At 37.1% G+C, this 15,699-nt stretch overlaps 1 protein-coding gene across 2 annotated transcripts in view; it reads right to left on the reverse strand.

Moving 5' to 3' along the window:
• Positions 1–4,791: 4,791 nt before the first annotated feature.
• LOC102225091 (rho GTPase-activating protein 7-like) overlaps positions 4,792–15,699 on the reverse strand; it is an 82,954-nt gene continuing 72,046 nt past the window's right edge. The window contains exons 11-18 of one of the 2 annotated variants that reach the window (XM_023342885.1): positions 14,609–14,807; positions 13,064–13,277; positions 10,309–10,423; positions 10,036–10,221; positions 8,552–8,781; positions 6,898–7,071; positions 6,479–6,535; positions 4,792–6,441 (exon numbers count right to left, since the gene is read on the reverse strand). In XM_023342885.1, coding sequence (XP_023198653.1) covers positions 6,333–6,441; positions 6,479–6,535; positions 6,898–7,071; positions 8,552–8,781; positions 10,036–10,221; positions 10,309–10,423; positions 13,064–13,277; positions 14,609–14,807 — 1,284 coding nt within the window. In that variant the 3' untranslated portion in view covers positions 4,792–6,332. Of the gene's footprint in view, positions 6,536–6,897; positions 7,072–8,551; positions 8,782–10,035; positions 10,222–10,308; positions 10,424–13,063; positions 13,278–14,608; positions 14,808–15,699 lie in introns of both variants that reach the window. The other variant, XM_023342884.1, reaches the window with a different exon arrangement.

Below are 15,699 nucleotides of genomic sequence, written 5' to 3' on the forward strand. Positions count from 1 at the left end.
TTCATATCAGGTGTGACGAGGAGGGAAATTACAGACTGTGGTTCATTCAGTACCAATTTGCCCCAGGAGTTAACATCAGGATAATTACGTCCAGCCCAGAAGGAAATGGCCAACTGAAGGGTCACCAACACCTGTCCACATAAAGCTAAACAAACAGAGCTGACATGTTTTATTTTTGGTTTCAACCGCTGGTGTAACTGCAGAGGCACCATTACCTACATGGGTCAGAAAGTAATTTTCACCTCTGCTCTGAAGTTAGCTTCCAGCTGGGTTCCACAGTAAAGGGTTATTGACAATATTTGATCAACTCTAGTTTGACGTCTAATTTGGTTCAAACCTGATTTATTCTGTGTTGATTTAAAGAAGATAAATTTAAGACCACTTTTAAAGTAGGTAAGGTGCAATATCCATCAAAACAATGTTCCAAACTTTTTCTGGTTTTACTTGTCAGATATCAACCAAAGTGTGAATTCTGAATCATCTGGAACCCAACATCTAGAACGAGATGCTATTAAGGGCTATGTTTTTCATAATTTGGACTTCAATATCAGAATATTAACTTATACTATACAGTAATGCAAATGGGGGGAGTAACCTGCTTCACTGATAAAGATGTGAGTTGTGCAGGTGGAAGACTAACTTTCTGAAGGAACATGTTGAATTCATGTTTTTTCTTCCTTCTTACTGATTAAACTATTTGACGAATTCTTATAATTTGTTTCCCTAATCCTCTCAGTGTCCTCTTTCATACTTCTAAGCCTCGAATTCAGACAGACACGATTAAAAAACGGTGTTTGACCCTCATATATAGCTTTTCTTGATGAAAAAATTGCATCAAAACAGGACAATCTTTCCCCAGTAGGGTATCACCCACAGCCACTACAGCTTCTTCCAAATGATCTAAATTATGTTGTACTGTTGAGTGAACTGTGTTCCAGTCGGATGATTATTTGTGTTGCACAACACTCTCATTTCCCTCAATAAGATGTTGATAAAAGCTAAGTGCTATTAGCAGCAATGTGGGAGGAAGGCAAGCAACAGAAACGTGGCCAATAAAGAGATAAAAAGTGTTGAACAGATTATCTTAAACTAAGTAGAAAAGATAAGTCAGTGCATGAGGTCGTTTCACAATACCAGCTCCTCAACGCTCCGTCCTCAAAGGAAACCTCCACTACATGCATGGAGCTAGTTCATGGCCGCCAACAGGTGGCGTGTTTATTCACATTACAAAATGCTTTCTGTTCTAACAATCACAGATACAATTAGGTGATTGTTAGAACAGAATCTGGCCTGTTATATACTGTATGTACAAGAAAATACAGTTTGGCTAACACATGTACTTGTTGATCAAAAAGAGTGACAAGAAAAAATTATTAGAAATATTTTATAATAAATTATTTCATACTTCAAACTCAAGACTAAAAGTGATGCTTGAATCGTTTTGCAGTGTAAACTCGCGTCTTTTTTTATTGAAAATGAACTGAATTGTTCTTTATTAGCATTCTGTCTTTCATACATTTCTTTCTGTATCTACTACAGAAAGGGTCACTTTTAAAAAAAAATTTGATAACTTGATTAATCATCATAAAATTACTGGATTACTAAAATAATCATTGACAACAACCCTAATCTCGATTATAGAATGCCCAGAATTTGTTGATCACATTCTATTGTTTTGAAATCGGTCTAAAATAGTTGCTACTTTGTCTTCTTTTCTTTACTTTATTTCCAAAACTTACTTTTTCCATCATCTGCAAACTTTAGCATTAGAAAATGTTTGTGTGTAGACGGTCTGCACAGAGGGGCCTAAATGAATTACTATGAATTGTTTGCATCCATTTAAGCTAATTGCTTTTTCCAGTACCGTCCTCCCAGCCCACTCTGCATCCCCGTCTCTGATGTACAGAAACTCGTGTTTGACTCGGGATGTGTTTCAGATTTAAAAAAAAGAGAAAAATCAGTTTTCCTCCTTCAGGACTTTTGTGAGTACCAAGGCTTTGTTAGCAGAACTTCATAATGTGAAGCAGACAATCCCATTGCAAATCAATTATAAATCACAGGCACTCTGAGGCTGCCTGGAAGACACTAATTGTTCAGTCTGCTTCTGCCACCTGACAGTGTTACACTTCCACTCATATTAAAGTTGCATGAAGCCATGATTCAGAAGTCACACCCTTGTTGTTTAGAGTTCTTCAGGCTCATGAAATATCCACACCACCATATGTCCCAGGACCTTATAGCTCATCTCAGGACCTTCAGCAGCTTCATGAAACTTTCAAAGAGCTGTGTTTGCTTTTAATTAGTCTTTTCTTGTCAATGTGTTTGATGACATCTGCTTAAATATGGTCTGTAGAAGAACCACACTGCTGGTACTATTGGACCCCTGCACAGCATTCGACACTATCTATGTTTCTATTGGCCATATAAATCCACAAATTAGAAATACACAAATAAATATTCCTAATGGAAACTGCAATTTTGAAACTCAAGGGTTTTTTCTTATACATTTTTGAATTAGGATAAAGTGTTTTTTTGGCTTTATTGAAATTGGTATGTTTACAGAACTGGAATGGAAGCACCTTTCTCGCATCACACGAGTCATGTGATCAACAACCAGATGTCACTACTGGTGGAAAAGATGAAGAAGAAGACAGAAAATGGTAGGAGGATCGTGGTGCCACATGAGATTTTAACTTCTTATTTAGTGGAAACACTGCATCTGGGAAACTGTTGTTTTTTTAAAACTTTTACAGAACATTCTGCACATACAGAAACGCTACAGATATGGAATTATGTGTTCAATGGAAATGCAGCAGTGTCTTCACAAGTCTGCCTAAACCCAGAACGCTGCTGCTTGGGTTCTCATTAAAACCAGGATGATGGAGCACATCACCTTCCACTGGCTGACCACAAATCTGGAACAAATTTCCAGAAAACAACTGAAACATTAAATCAAGACTTAAAACCACCTGTTTAGAGTTGCTTTGGATTAATAACCGGAACATTCTAGTCTGGATTCCAACTTTTCACTACTTCTCTTCATTTTCCCGTAGTAATGTAATGTATTTTTTAATGTTGTATACAAATAAACTTGACTTTTCTGTGCTGCAGTTTGATGTTTCAGGAGGAAAATGGCGGTGCTTCTTCGTTCCCACATGTGGAGGCAGAAACTGAGTGGATGTTGGCTGAGATGAGGAGGATGCAGGTTTCTGGGACCTCCTGGTGGTGTGTGTGAGAGCAGTGGGTAAACACAAATATTCACTCAAATGGATTCACTTTATATGAACAAGTTTCCTTAAAGGTCAAACAGCTCGTGGAAATATCAAAGCAGCTTCTGTTGAGCCTTCAGGCAGCATTTTATCTGATGGCCAGAAGGGGGCGACGTCATGTAGAGTGTAATTCTAAATGTAGAGTCTGCATTTCACAACAGATGTCAACATTTTACACATTTTGTAGTAATTATAGGTTCACTGAAGATTTTTACCTTCTGTCAAGTTATAACCAACGCAAAGTAGGGCAGAATTATAAAGTGTAAATATATATATTTTTTGAAAATTTTTGAAAAATGAGGCAAACATTGTCACCTCCCTAAAATAAATGCCTAAGTAATGTTTGCCAAACGTGTTTTCTGTTTTGAAATAAAAAGAGAGTGATTTTGACAAAGAATACCCAACAAAATACAAAAACCTGCCGTTTTATTAGCAAAAGATGTTTTGGGGGACGGGGAGGGAGAAAACACTTTTGGCAAAAAAAAACCACAACATTTTTATTTTGCCAAAAGTGGCCTTTATTTTAGGAACGTGACAAATTTTGTATTCAGACCCCTTTATTCTGATATCCCTCAATAAAATTCATTGCAACCAGTCAGCGCCACACATCATTAAAAAAAGCCTTGAAGTGTCTTAAATTCATTTATCATAAGTTAAGTTTATCTGCTATCATCTGTGGCTATGCTAACTGGCCTTAGCACTGGTGGCCGGCTATGTTGTGGTGAACCAGCTGTAACATAGCAGAGAGCAAAGGGGAGATGGTTAGCATGAGTGATTGACAACACTAAGTCCCTCCTCCTGGCTCTGATTGGCTGTTTCTGACTGAGTGATGGACAGAGGAGCTCAATTTTATTTCTTTTTTTTCATAAAATATACATACCGCAGCTTTAAGTTTAAACAAAGTCTTTCTACCACCAGGTGGTGCTGTCACCTATCCCTTTTCTATGTTTATGCAAAGCAATAATCTTTCAGAACTTTTTGCACATTTCTCTTTATTCTAAAATTTGGCTGAAACAAAAACTTGTTTGTGCTGTTCTTCGGTCTCCTGCAGCCGATGCTTCATCTCCGAGTTCAGCCTCGGTTCTCATGGTTCTTAACTCCAGATGCAGCAGCACATCTCAGAAATTAAACACCCGCACTCTTTTACTGGAATTAGCATGAATTACCTCCCCTCCTTACTGTTTGGAGCAGTCACCACCACCAGGACCTTTTCACCGGCTTCTTCCCTGGCATCTCACTCTAAGCGATTATGGTTTCTCTCGCAGATAAATGAAAAATGTAAATATGTTTTATGTAAACGACAGAAGTGGGTGTAGAGCAGGAGCAACGTAAGGAAGTCTGTGCTCTGCCAGATGTATTAATCTCCTTCTCTTCAGCGACGCAGCGTGGCAGCTCGTCTTCACTCCTCCTGCTGTTTTCCTCCAGCTTCCTCTGAAATTACCGTCAATAATCTGTTTGGCACCACATCCGGTCTCAGAGGGGAGAGAAAAAAAACCTTAAAAACAAGATGCAGGTCTTAGAGAGAAATAAACATTTTAATTAGCGGTTTGGCACTGATGAAGTTAGACCTCTTATTTTTCTGGAGGTTTAAACAAAAACATCTGGATTTAAGTTAAATAATCAGCGATAGAGTAAAATGCTTCAGGCACAACTTGGCAAGTAGAAAGAGACGCAGAAACTGTCCGTCGTTCACAAAAAGCAACAAAATGTTTGGAGATATTTAGCTTTGCCTGTACATAAAAATCTATAATCAATACATCAACTCCCAGACACCATAACACGTCCCAGTCTGGTCCAAACATCCAGAACAGAGCCTTTAAACTAAGGCTCTGTTCACACAGCAGGGCTTGATGCTTCATTTAGATTTTTATAATGTCAATCAGACTTCTAGGTGAACGATTTACGTTCCCAAAGCGACCCAGGAATGTGACACTGTTTATGGAAGTAATGATAGATCATTTATTGATTGATTTTAAAGTTTACTCACCAATGGGAGCCGACATTGGTGGCTCCCACACATTGGTGGCCCTGACATGGGTACACAGGCCCATGTCTCTATTAACTACAGATTTTTTTCTGTGGTCAATACAGAAAAAATTGTTTTGATTACAGAAAAACTATAAGCAGTGATCAGATCACAGTGATCAGTTGACTATAACCTGTCAATAATCAGATAACAAATTGTGCTTTATAGAAGTTTTTTTTATTTTTTATTTTTTACAGAATTTAAACAAGGTGAAGCTTGTAGGCCATTTGAGTTCTGGGTAAAACATATTTACAGATCCTTATCTTCCTTATCTTAAATGCAAAACATTTTTTTTGGTTAGTTTTGGCTTAATTACTGCTCTAAGGGTTATTTCAGAAATGTACCATTTAAAAAAAATCTGTACATTTTAGTCAACAATTTATTGACTAACCCTCGTCTGTTTGGATGTGACATCAGAGGCTGGAGTTTTCTGACTGGGATTGTGATTTGCTATAAGTTTATCAATTTCATTTTCAACCATTGTTTACATGCAGAATTGTGACTCACGGCCGTTCAGACTGCAGATCAAGTCTGATATAGTTATGGAAATGGCACAAATCAGATTTTTTTGGTGAAAACGTTGGATATGGGTTGCATCACCTGCTATGTGAACGTAGCCTTAGCTGAGCGTTAAGGTCCAGGAGGGAAACCCGATCCAGGATCTTTGTTTTAGTCCTGAATCACCAGCGCAGACGCGCCAATACGTCACAGAGTGATTCTTTTATTTCCCTTCTCCATCCTAGCATTAATCACAAATAAAATTTTAAATAATTAGTCTGCCTTGTTCTAGTTTGTTTCACACCAGGAACACCAAACACTCAGGTCTTTTTCTTCACTGGTGAGCAACACTGTCACTTTTCTTTCTTTTGAGTCTCTTAGCTCTGCTGTTTGTTGTGGTTGTTGGTTTGATTCCCCTGAAGCCAAACATCTGGGGGATTAAATGTCTGTTTCCTGCAGTTATTTGTCCTCATTTCCTGTCTTTGTCCAGGCAGCTGAGGTATTTCCCCTGCTTCTTCCTTTGCCTCCAGGAAGTGGTTTCAGCAACCTCCAAAACATTTCAGGGGAACTTTGTTACTCCATGTTCTGAAACTGGAGGCACTTGGATGCATGGAAGAGGAAAATGCGACAGCCTCATATTTTAGTTTCCTTGTAGTCGGTTCTGAAGGAGTCTCTGATCGCCAACAAACCCGAGACCAGGAGGCGTCCACTGACCTTCTTGTGCCAGTCTGGAGACCGTCCCCTGAAACAAAAGACCAGTTATGAAGTGGATTCCCTCTGGAGTCTTTCACAGCAACAACACAGACATTCTATAGTTCTAGTGCTCAGAAACATAAAACCTAAAAATAAAACCTTTCACAAAGAAAAGTCTCCAAAAAAAGCCCCAACATGATCTGGGAGATCCACTATGGGAAGCTAGATTCCTTTTTTCTCAGTTCAATTGGGAACCAAAGTTGCAACATTTGTTGCAGACTATAATGCATCACAATAACATAATCAGCTCTGTCATAATAAATTTTATGTTATTTATGTCACATAAAATCCAACAACTATTTTCCCACCGTAATGGTGGTAAAATGGCCTCCAGTGACTGCCTGCAGTTACCTGGTGTCAGTGCGACAGAGGTGAGTCAGTCGGGTCCTGATGGCCCCTGTGGGCTCCAGCAGGTAAAAGCAGCAGTGGACCTGGACCCTGACTCCGTCCGCCTGGACCTCAGGGACCTCAGTCGACATGGAGTTCAGGTACACAGGCCCACAGGACGGATCTGCTTGCCAGGTTCTGATCGGAAGAAGAATATGATTCAGAATGTTCAATCCAGAGTTTATGGGAATTGTCACGTTTCTCCCAGACGTCTCTGCCTACATAGCAGAGCAGCTAAAAAGATTTAGCTGCTCAACGTCTCACTGTGAGCTAAGTAAGGTTGGTGGCATCAACTAATTCACCAAGTCTTTGGTTAACTAGCAATAACTTGTTGAGCAACTTGTGCAGCAGCAGTTTAAGGTTTGCCTCACAACTGCTTAAAAATAAAAAACAGAGTGGAGAGAAAACTGGATCAAACAGGAAATGTCCCGCCACCAATTTAGCAGTATTAAAGATATTTAAAACAAATGTATTCAATGTTTAGCAATAACTGGTATATATCACTATATATGTATAATGTGATATATAATTATATTGTATCAAGTCTTTCAGTCATGTTGTCCAACTGTAGATCACATAAATAGAGCTTTCAAGATAAATTGTTTAAATATGATTTTATCAATCCAATCAAATTACATCAGTGTGACAAGATGTTCAATATTAATCAACTGTAAAATGTACTAATCAAATGAAGATAAAGCTTTTTATTAAGTTTGTTAATGGGTAGTTTTATCAAGACCAAAATGAAAATAAGTGTAATACCCCTGTCCTTTAAGTTTTAAATGTCAAAGATGAAGATCTGTGTTAGTTTTTATTTTACACAAGACTTTGTGAACTTGAAGACTGCTGTGGAAATCTGCAAAGAACTTCATATTAATTTTTTTCTGACAAACACACTTGAAAATGACTTTGAAAAGGTAAATTCTCAAACATTTAGGTAATTTTTTCTTTATTCATTATTGAAATTTCAGTATTTTGACATTTCACGGCAATAATAAGAAAAACTAAAATAAAATTACGAATTTTATGAATGAGGTGGTACAAAAACTTCATTTTTGTATCATTGTGACTATTTTAGGACTTTAGTTTGTTTTATTTTCATAATTGACTGTAATACTGCGTCTTAAAGATAGTAAGTCAAAACCAATTTTATGTTAAAATGGCCTGCCATAAAATCTGACATCATTTACACGAGTTAAACTATAATTAGAAATATCTTAACTAACTAGTCATAAACCAGTTTCAGATATCTGGAATGTAATCGTAGTGAAGCCGATCTTGTGTTAAAACGGCCTGCAATACAACGTTAGGTGTTTGTTTCTTTTGTTTTGTTTTTTTTCCAGATTTGCTCAACACGACTGTTGTGATTTTCCATTTTCCTCTGGTGGAGTAATTTAAAGTTTATGTAAACTGTCATGAAGACGGGGAACAGGAAGTGGCGTTCAGCGATGTTGTCTGACTACAAACGCTTTCATGTCTCCTCTGACAACAAGTTGTGTTTAAACTTCCATCAAACCTCTGAAAGAAAAACCCTGTTTTATTTCACTCTAACAGACGCTTGGAGGGTGCGGTGACTCGTCCGTCCTATCCGCTCCGCGGAGCCGTTTTGCCTCATTACCTGAGCAGCAGGGTCTCCTGCGGGGGCTGCGAGCCCAGTGCGTGGCCCCGGCCCTGCAGCGTGTAGCGGTACACCTCGGCGTCCTTGGAAAGAGCGCGGACGACGGCGGCCCGGCGCAGGTTTGCCTCCCACAGCGGCTGCTCCCGCAGCAGCCGCTGCAGCAGCTCCTGCTGCGGAGCGGCCACTTCCACGCAGCCTCGCCACGTCCACAGCGGGCAGCCGTCACTCATCTGAGGACCAACACAGAGCAGGAGTCATCGCCATGTCAACAGATTATCATTTGATCTATCTATATATATATATATATATATATATATATATATATATATATATATATATATATATATGATCAAATGATAATATATATCACTGTACAAATGCACCATAAATGTTTCCATCATGGTCTTATGTTAAAAGCAAGGTGCATATAGAGTCTTAAGGAATTGGATCAGGAGGTTTTCACCAAGAGAGAACAAACAGGCAGATTTCTTATAGATCTGAGCTGTGAAGATTGAATGATTATCTCTATTATTAGAGATAATAATAGAGATATATTAGAGATTATAATATATATATATATATATATATATATATATATATATATATATATATATATATATGAAAAAATATGAAAAACCCAGCTATATTTATGGTGTTTGGAAATAAAAAATAATTTATTAGAGACATTATATCAAAAATATATGATGCTACAATTGAATGAGTGACGGAAAGATACATTTTTATTTATCTACTGACCATAAATCAACTTTGAGACAACATATTAAAGGGGCAGTGTCATACATTTTTCAGGCACATAGTGCCATTTTATAGTTCAATCAAGTAATAGCCTTCAATTACAAAATTACTGTATATATTACATATGACTTAACATGAATGTGACTTTGTAATTTAATGCCACATAGCCATGAAATTGGGCCTCTGTCTCTTTAAAATACAATTGGAACTTTAGGGATTTAAAACAGGACCTAAATAAACTGTCTCAAAACTTATTTTTCAAATTTGAATATTCACCATAATATTTGATTCATGTGTTTCTTTTTGTTTGTTGGTTTATGTTGTTTTGATCTTCTTTGTACCAAGTCAAGTGTTCTGAAACACGCTGTAAATAAAATGTGTTATTCAGGGATGAAATGATTAATCAGATGAATCATAATTAATGGATTTTTCAAATAATTGTCAACTAATTTACTAATTGATTAATTGTTAACTGGAGTATAGAAACTTTAAAAAAACTTGATCTTTTCACAGATCATCCATCGCATGTTACTCTCATGACATGATGACAGTTTTAACAAATATGTAAAAGCATATTTGAAAAATATTAAGAAGAAATTATTTCCAACACTCTCCTCAGGATAGAGTTGTCGACTCAAAGCTTCACAATGTGTTTAATAATTGCTGCTGCCACTAGTCTGGAGGAGCCTTTGTCCTTGTATTGTTATGGCCTCCTCCTGTCTGCTCACCTTCTTGTAGGCCAGCTCCACGTCCTGCGGGGCCGGATGGTTCTCCCAGCCTCCGCTCTCGTCCTGAGCGTCGCTCAGCAGCTGCTGTGTTCTCTGCTGCAGACGGTTTCTTCTCTCCTCCAGACCCTCATCGCCTCCTTCAGACCAATCCTCTATTAAACTCTGTCCAGGCCAAAACTCTGGAAGCTGCAGAATGCATTTAGTTTATTCAGAAACATTTCTGTTGTAAAATAAAATTGAAATTTAATTTCTCTTGTTGCGGTTGAGGAGTACCTGGAAAAGTCTGTGTGCCTCTGTGATCATGACGGATAGTCCCTGAGTGGCAGCGAGGTTCTCACTGAGGTCGCGCTGGTCCGGTCGACCCAGGCTGTACTTCCTGTGACCCGATCTACAGCAACAACACAGAACCTCAGTTCAATGTGGTTCTGGATCAAAGTTTGAAAACTTACATTGAAAATGCTTGGAAAGTGCTCAAATTTTACTGTGATGAATGTGTATGAACCGTAGCATGTCAACCAGAACCAGGATTTAAATTTGTACTTTGGAAAACAATCATGTTGACTCTTGTTTATGTGAAGACATTTCTGTTTAGGTTTTGTTGGTTTATCTGAGTTTCATCATGATAAACAGCAGCTACACTAAACCAGCTGGTTAAATTAGTGAGACACAAAATGGAAAGAGAGGAAAAGGTGGAGTAGAAAAACCAGGAAGGAAAACTCCAGAGCTGGAAAAGGGAGGTGATTAAAGGGTGAAGAGGAAGTCAGATATGCGGAGAAGGATGAAGGCGGAAAGGGAAACAAATTCTGTTTGTTATATTTATTCCGCAGTGCTTATACAATTCAAAGTATTACATAAAAAGTACAGAAAGAAAATTTAACAAGCCTTTTAATTACAAAACATTAGGCTGCAACATATTTTTAATGTTCAAGTTTAAAAGCACTAATTTTATTGACGAAGAAATTAACCAACTCGACCCTGAAGCTGTTGAAACTAACAAAGGAGATTCAACAGCTCCTTTAATGCCTTAACCCTTTAAGGCAAATATATAAAAATATATAAAATATATTTTTTCTTAGTACTAGATGTGGTCTCAACAAACTCATGGCACTTTAACAATATTATTTTATCCTTGCCATATAGTCCTCTGTGTTAATTATTACAAGCAGATACTTTTACACACACACAGATATTTTGAGACTATTTTCACTCCGTAGGGCTGCGCCAAGAAGCCAGCAGAAACACTGAAGAGAAGAGCTGCCATCGATACAGTTGCAGCCAAGCATGTTTTAATGTTACACAATACAGTTTTTAGCAAGTAGCTCAACGTCTAAACTGGTATTGTTGGGCATTTAAGGTGTAAAGTTTACGCCCCCAAAAGGACGTCCTTTTGTAAAAACTTCCGCCAGCGTCCCCTGCCGTCCTCTGAACGCCCCCGTTGAGAAACGCTAGTTTAGAGCTTGTTTTTCAGGAAAATCAAAACAGACATGAACACTAGGAAGCTGCTAACCTACTCACCACTATGTTGAGTCCTGTGAGTCTAACTGAATATCTGCATTTCCCCCGTCATTAGCTCTCTCTGTTTTCTACCATTCCCACTGTAGCTCAAAGACAAAGAATGATGGCACATATTTCCTCTCATATCTGGGGGTGAAATTGAGGCCAGATGGAAATTTGTGAAGGTTATATAATTTTCTCTCTCGGTGTGATCTGAGCCAACAACTTTGTATTTGAAGCACTGAGGTCAGTGTTAGAGCTGGATCTGGTCCAGATTTGATACTGTCCATGGGAGTGGAGCCACTCGGAAACAGAACCTCCTTCTGACGCAACAGAAGCAGAAAAAAGAATCTGGTTTATGTCACTAAATAAGAGCTAAAGGTTAATATAAGATTTAAACAGTGAAAAAGCAAAGATCCAAACAGGATGTGAGGCCTAAAGGACAAAAATACTTTTTCTTTTTGATAGAATTAACTGGTTAATTAGTAACTCACCAATTTGTAATTTAACATTTGTTTCAGATTCATATAACAGGTGGATAATAATGAACTTAAGGTGAAAAATGAACATTTTGTTGACCTGAGTCATTAGAAAACGTCAGAGAAAAAACTCAGAGTTCCTCTCATCTTCTGTTTAATTTTAAAACAAAACTGAAGCATCAGCAAACAGCAGAGCTACTATATAACTGTAGGGACTTATGTAACAGGACAATGTGGGTCAGACCCCCCACACACAAGAGAGGGGTGTCTGCAGACTCAACGTTTCTAAAGAGTAAGCACTGATTGGCTAGTCCCAGGAGCAGAAATATTTCAGAAATGTACAAAAATCCACTGTGGTGATTGTTAAGAAGTTGGGGGGGAAAAATGTTAAGAGTACAATTTCTTTATCTCTAGGCATGTTTAAACAACATAGTTTTATGAATTATGTAGTTTTTAAAATCTTTAAATTATTATATTAGGGCAATACTAAGAATTTTTTTATAAAAATAAAATTATGAGAATAAAGTAACAAAATTACTAGAATAAGTCATAATATTACAAGAACAAAGTAGTAATATAATTAATATTCTCGTAATTGTGTTTATTTTTTTGTTTTCTTAGCCTGTCCCTAATACTCCACCATAGTTTTTAATTACTTATGTCAGTTTCACATCATTTCAATAACCAAAACGATTTAGTTTTTAATGTAATAGCAAAATATAAACATTTAGCCCTAATTACTTGTAAACATCTCTGAGAAAACACTACCATTAGTTATTAAAACATTTATGTTGATGCTCTTATTTTGAAATGTAACCAGATGTTCTCTGTTAAGAGAGGTGGAAGGAGAAGTTATGGAGATGCTGCTAATGTCAGACCAGGTAACACAATCTGCCTTCTGTATTTAGCTTCTCGTAAAACTACATAAATTAAGGAAAGTCCGATGCCACAGAAGTAAGCCAGTGATATTTTAAAAAATTTAAAGTTTGCGTTGTGCAACAGGTTAAACGGTAGAGTTCTGTTCTTTAAACCCAGCAGCTGTGGTCTTTGCTCACCTGGCTGCGTTGGACTCCCTCTTTATGGTGTTGAGGTGAAAGAGAGATGGCGCCAGGCAGACCGCCACGTTGGTGGGGGTCATCTGGTTCTCGTCCACACAGGCTGCGACGTCTCGCAGGAAGAAGAGCAGCGTCCGCAGAGCCTCCCTGTTCTCATCAGGAAGAAGCAATATGGCCGCCTGAGCCGCAACCAGCTGCTGGTCCTTCGGAAAATCTGGAAGTCAAACAGCTTTGATTTGTATGTGTACAAAGTTACTTTGTCCAATTTGTTTGTCACATGGGCCAAATCATATATCATATTTTGATTTTTTTTTATCTAACAATAAACTAGGCATGCAAATTTAATAACCAAACAGTTAATAGATTTTTGCAGGAAAGGCATATGTAGCCAAACCTTTGTCCCCTTTATCTAATCAGACTGTTTGCTCTTTAAAAGCAAGTCATTGAGTCCTCAAGATTTTTTGGGCTCTACAGTATAGAAACAAATTTGGTCTATCAAGAGCAGGATTTGGGAAAACACTTCAATAGTTTAATAAATTTTAAAATAAGCAGATTTGGTTGCACCAAAGTTGGCTTTTCATTAAAGATCACTGGATAAAATATCCTATTTACTATGAAACTAAAGAAAATTAACAAGAAGTGTCACAATTAAAAGATAAACTAAAAATAACTGCATAATAATTTTACTCAAATTAAAAGCAAATAGTCTCCATCTTCATCAACCTATTAGATGTGCTACAAATTCATAGTTTTCAAAGAAAAAGCAAGCTGGTTCAACAAAACCTTTCTGAAAAGCTGTTTTCTGTTGGATGTAAGCAAAACATAAGATCCAATCCAGTTTTGATATAATCCTATAGTGCCATCCTTGGACGGATATTGGACCAAAACTACCACCGCAGGCTGCACAGTCAGTGCTGTCGATGGACGCCTTATTCTGACAATGACTTTACTAGAGAAATTTCTAATATATATTTTTTAGATTTAGCAGATTAAAGCAAATGTAAGAGCCTGCTGCTATAAAACAAGTTGTTCGCTGCTCAGCATCACCTTTTTGGAGGAAGCAAAAAGTATTTGGAAATATATTGACAACCCATTGGACTATTGGAATAAGCTGCTGCTTATAGACACTGATGCTAACAGTTCACATATCATACTGAAAGCACCAATGTTGCCCTCTGTGGTCAGAGTTATGCCAAATAATGGCTAAGTTAGATAATTTGCATGCTAGTATTGAATAGTTAACCAGAAAGTCCCATTGAAATCAGAAATCTCTTTTACAAGGGAGACCTGACCAAGACAAAAGCCACAGAAATAACACACCTAAATTGGGATCTAATGTTTATTATATACTGAAATCAACAATCCCTACTTATTTTACAAACACAGACCATAATCTCTACATTTAATCCTGCTTCACAGCCTATCACCTGTTTTTCAAAAACTGGACCTTATTCTCTTGTGACCTAGATAAGTAAAACATTTGGTTCTCATGCTAAACAATATCCAAAATAATCAAAAAGTCAAGTTAAAAACATTTTTGCTCACATTGGTAAATGTGGAGGAAGGTTTCACAGAGTTTGCTGGTGAATATGGGTTCAGGTAGGTCTCTGAAGTACTGCTTCACCATGTCGGCAACGTCAAAGGCTGACTGACCCTTGAACGAAAATCCATCTGGATCCGACTCAATCATTTCACGCAGGTACTGGATACGAGACTTCACCCCAGGCTTCCGGAAAAGACCCAACTGACAGAAACAAAACATTGGGAAAAATTTTTCATTTCGTGCTTTTGATAACTTTGAACACATTTCGGGTACTTAGCTTCCCCTAAATTAATTCTTCCAAATAAATTCTAAAGTGTTAATTACTTGGCTGTTTTGCAAACTTTCATTGAATAAAGTTCAACATCTGTGTTGAAGTTTCAGTTATCTAATGTTAATTCAAGTTGTTAGATGTTTATATTGATGCTCTTATTTTGAAGGGGTTGAAGACTCAGTTTCCTTTGCTCCTCGAGCTTCAACTAATGATTACTATTGTCATTGATTAATCTATCAATTATTCTGATGACTAATTGGATAAAATAATTAGCACAGTTGTCCTGTAACCCTTTTTTATACATTAGAAATATATTACAATATGCAAATAAATCTAATTCCCTTTTTAAAATAAGAAAATAAACATTTCATGGTCTTAAAAGTAACAGCATTTCCTTCAGTGAATGCTTGATCAAAGTAAATGCTTGCTTCTATAGCTAAAAAATACTTCTAAGTTCAGCCGTTTCTAAATGACTTATCAGTTCATAGTAGCTAATCTGCTGATCATTTTTGAATTAATCAATTAATAATTGGAAAGCAAAATGTACTTAATTGGAACATTTATTTATTTATTTGTTTTGCAGAATTTGAACCAGGTGAAGCTGAAACTAGGCCACTTGAGTTTTAGGTGGAACATATTTACAGACAAAGAGTTTTTGTTCTATCTTAAATGAGTAATGTAAATATTTTTTGTATATTTTTGGCTTAATTACTGTTCTTTTAATAATTGCCCTTTTTTGAGGTAATTAACTAATTACTAAATTAGTTGATTATTTCAAGAAACATACAGGAACAAAAAAACAGACAGTGGAGAACAAGTTAT

This window comes from Xiphophorus maculatus, chromosome 11 (genome assembly GCF_002775205.1).
Source record: "Xiphophorus maculatus strain JP 163 A chromosome 11, X_maculatus-5.0-male, whole genome shotgun sequence".
In the NCBI taxonomy this organism is placed as follows: domain Eukaryota; kingdom Metazoa; phylum Chordata; class Actinopteri; order Cyprinodontiformes; family Poeciliidae; genus Xiphophorus; species Xiphophorus maculatus.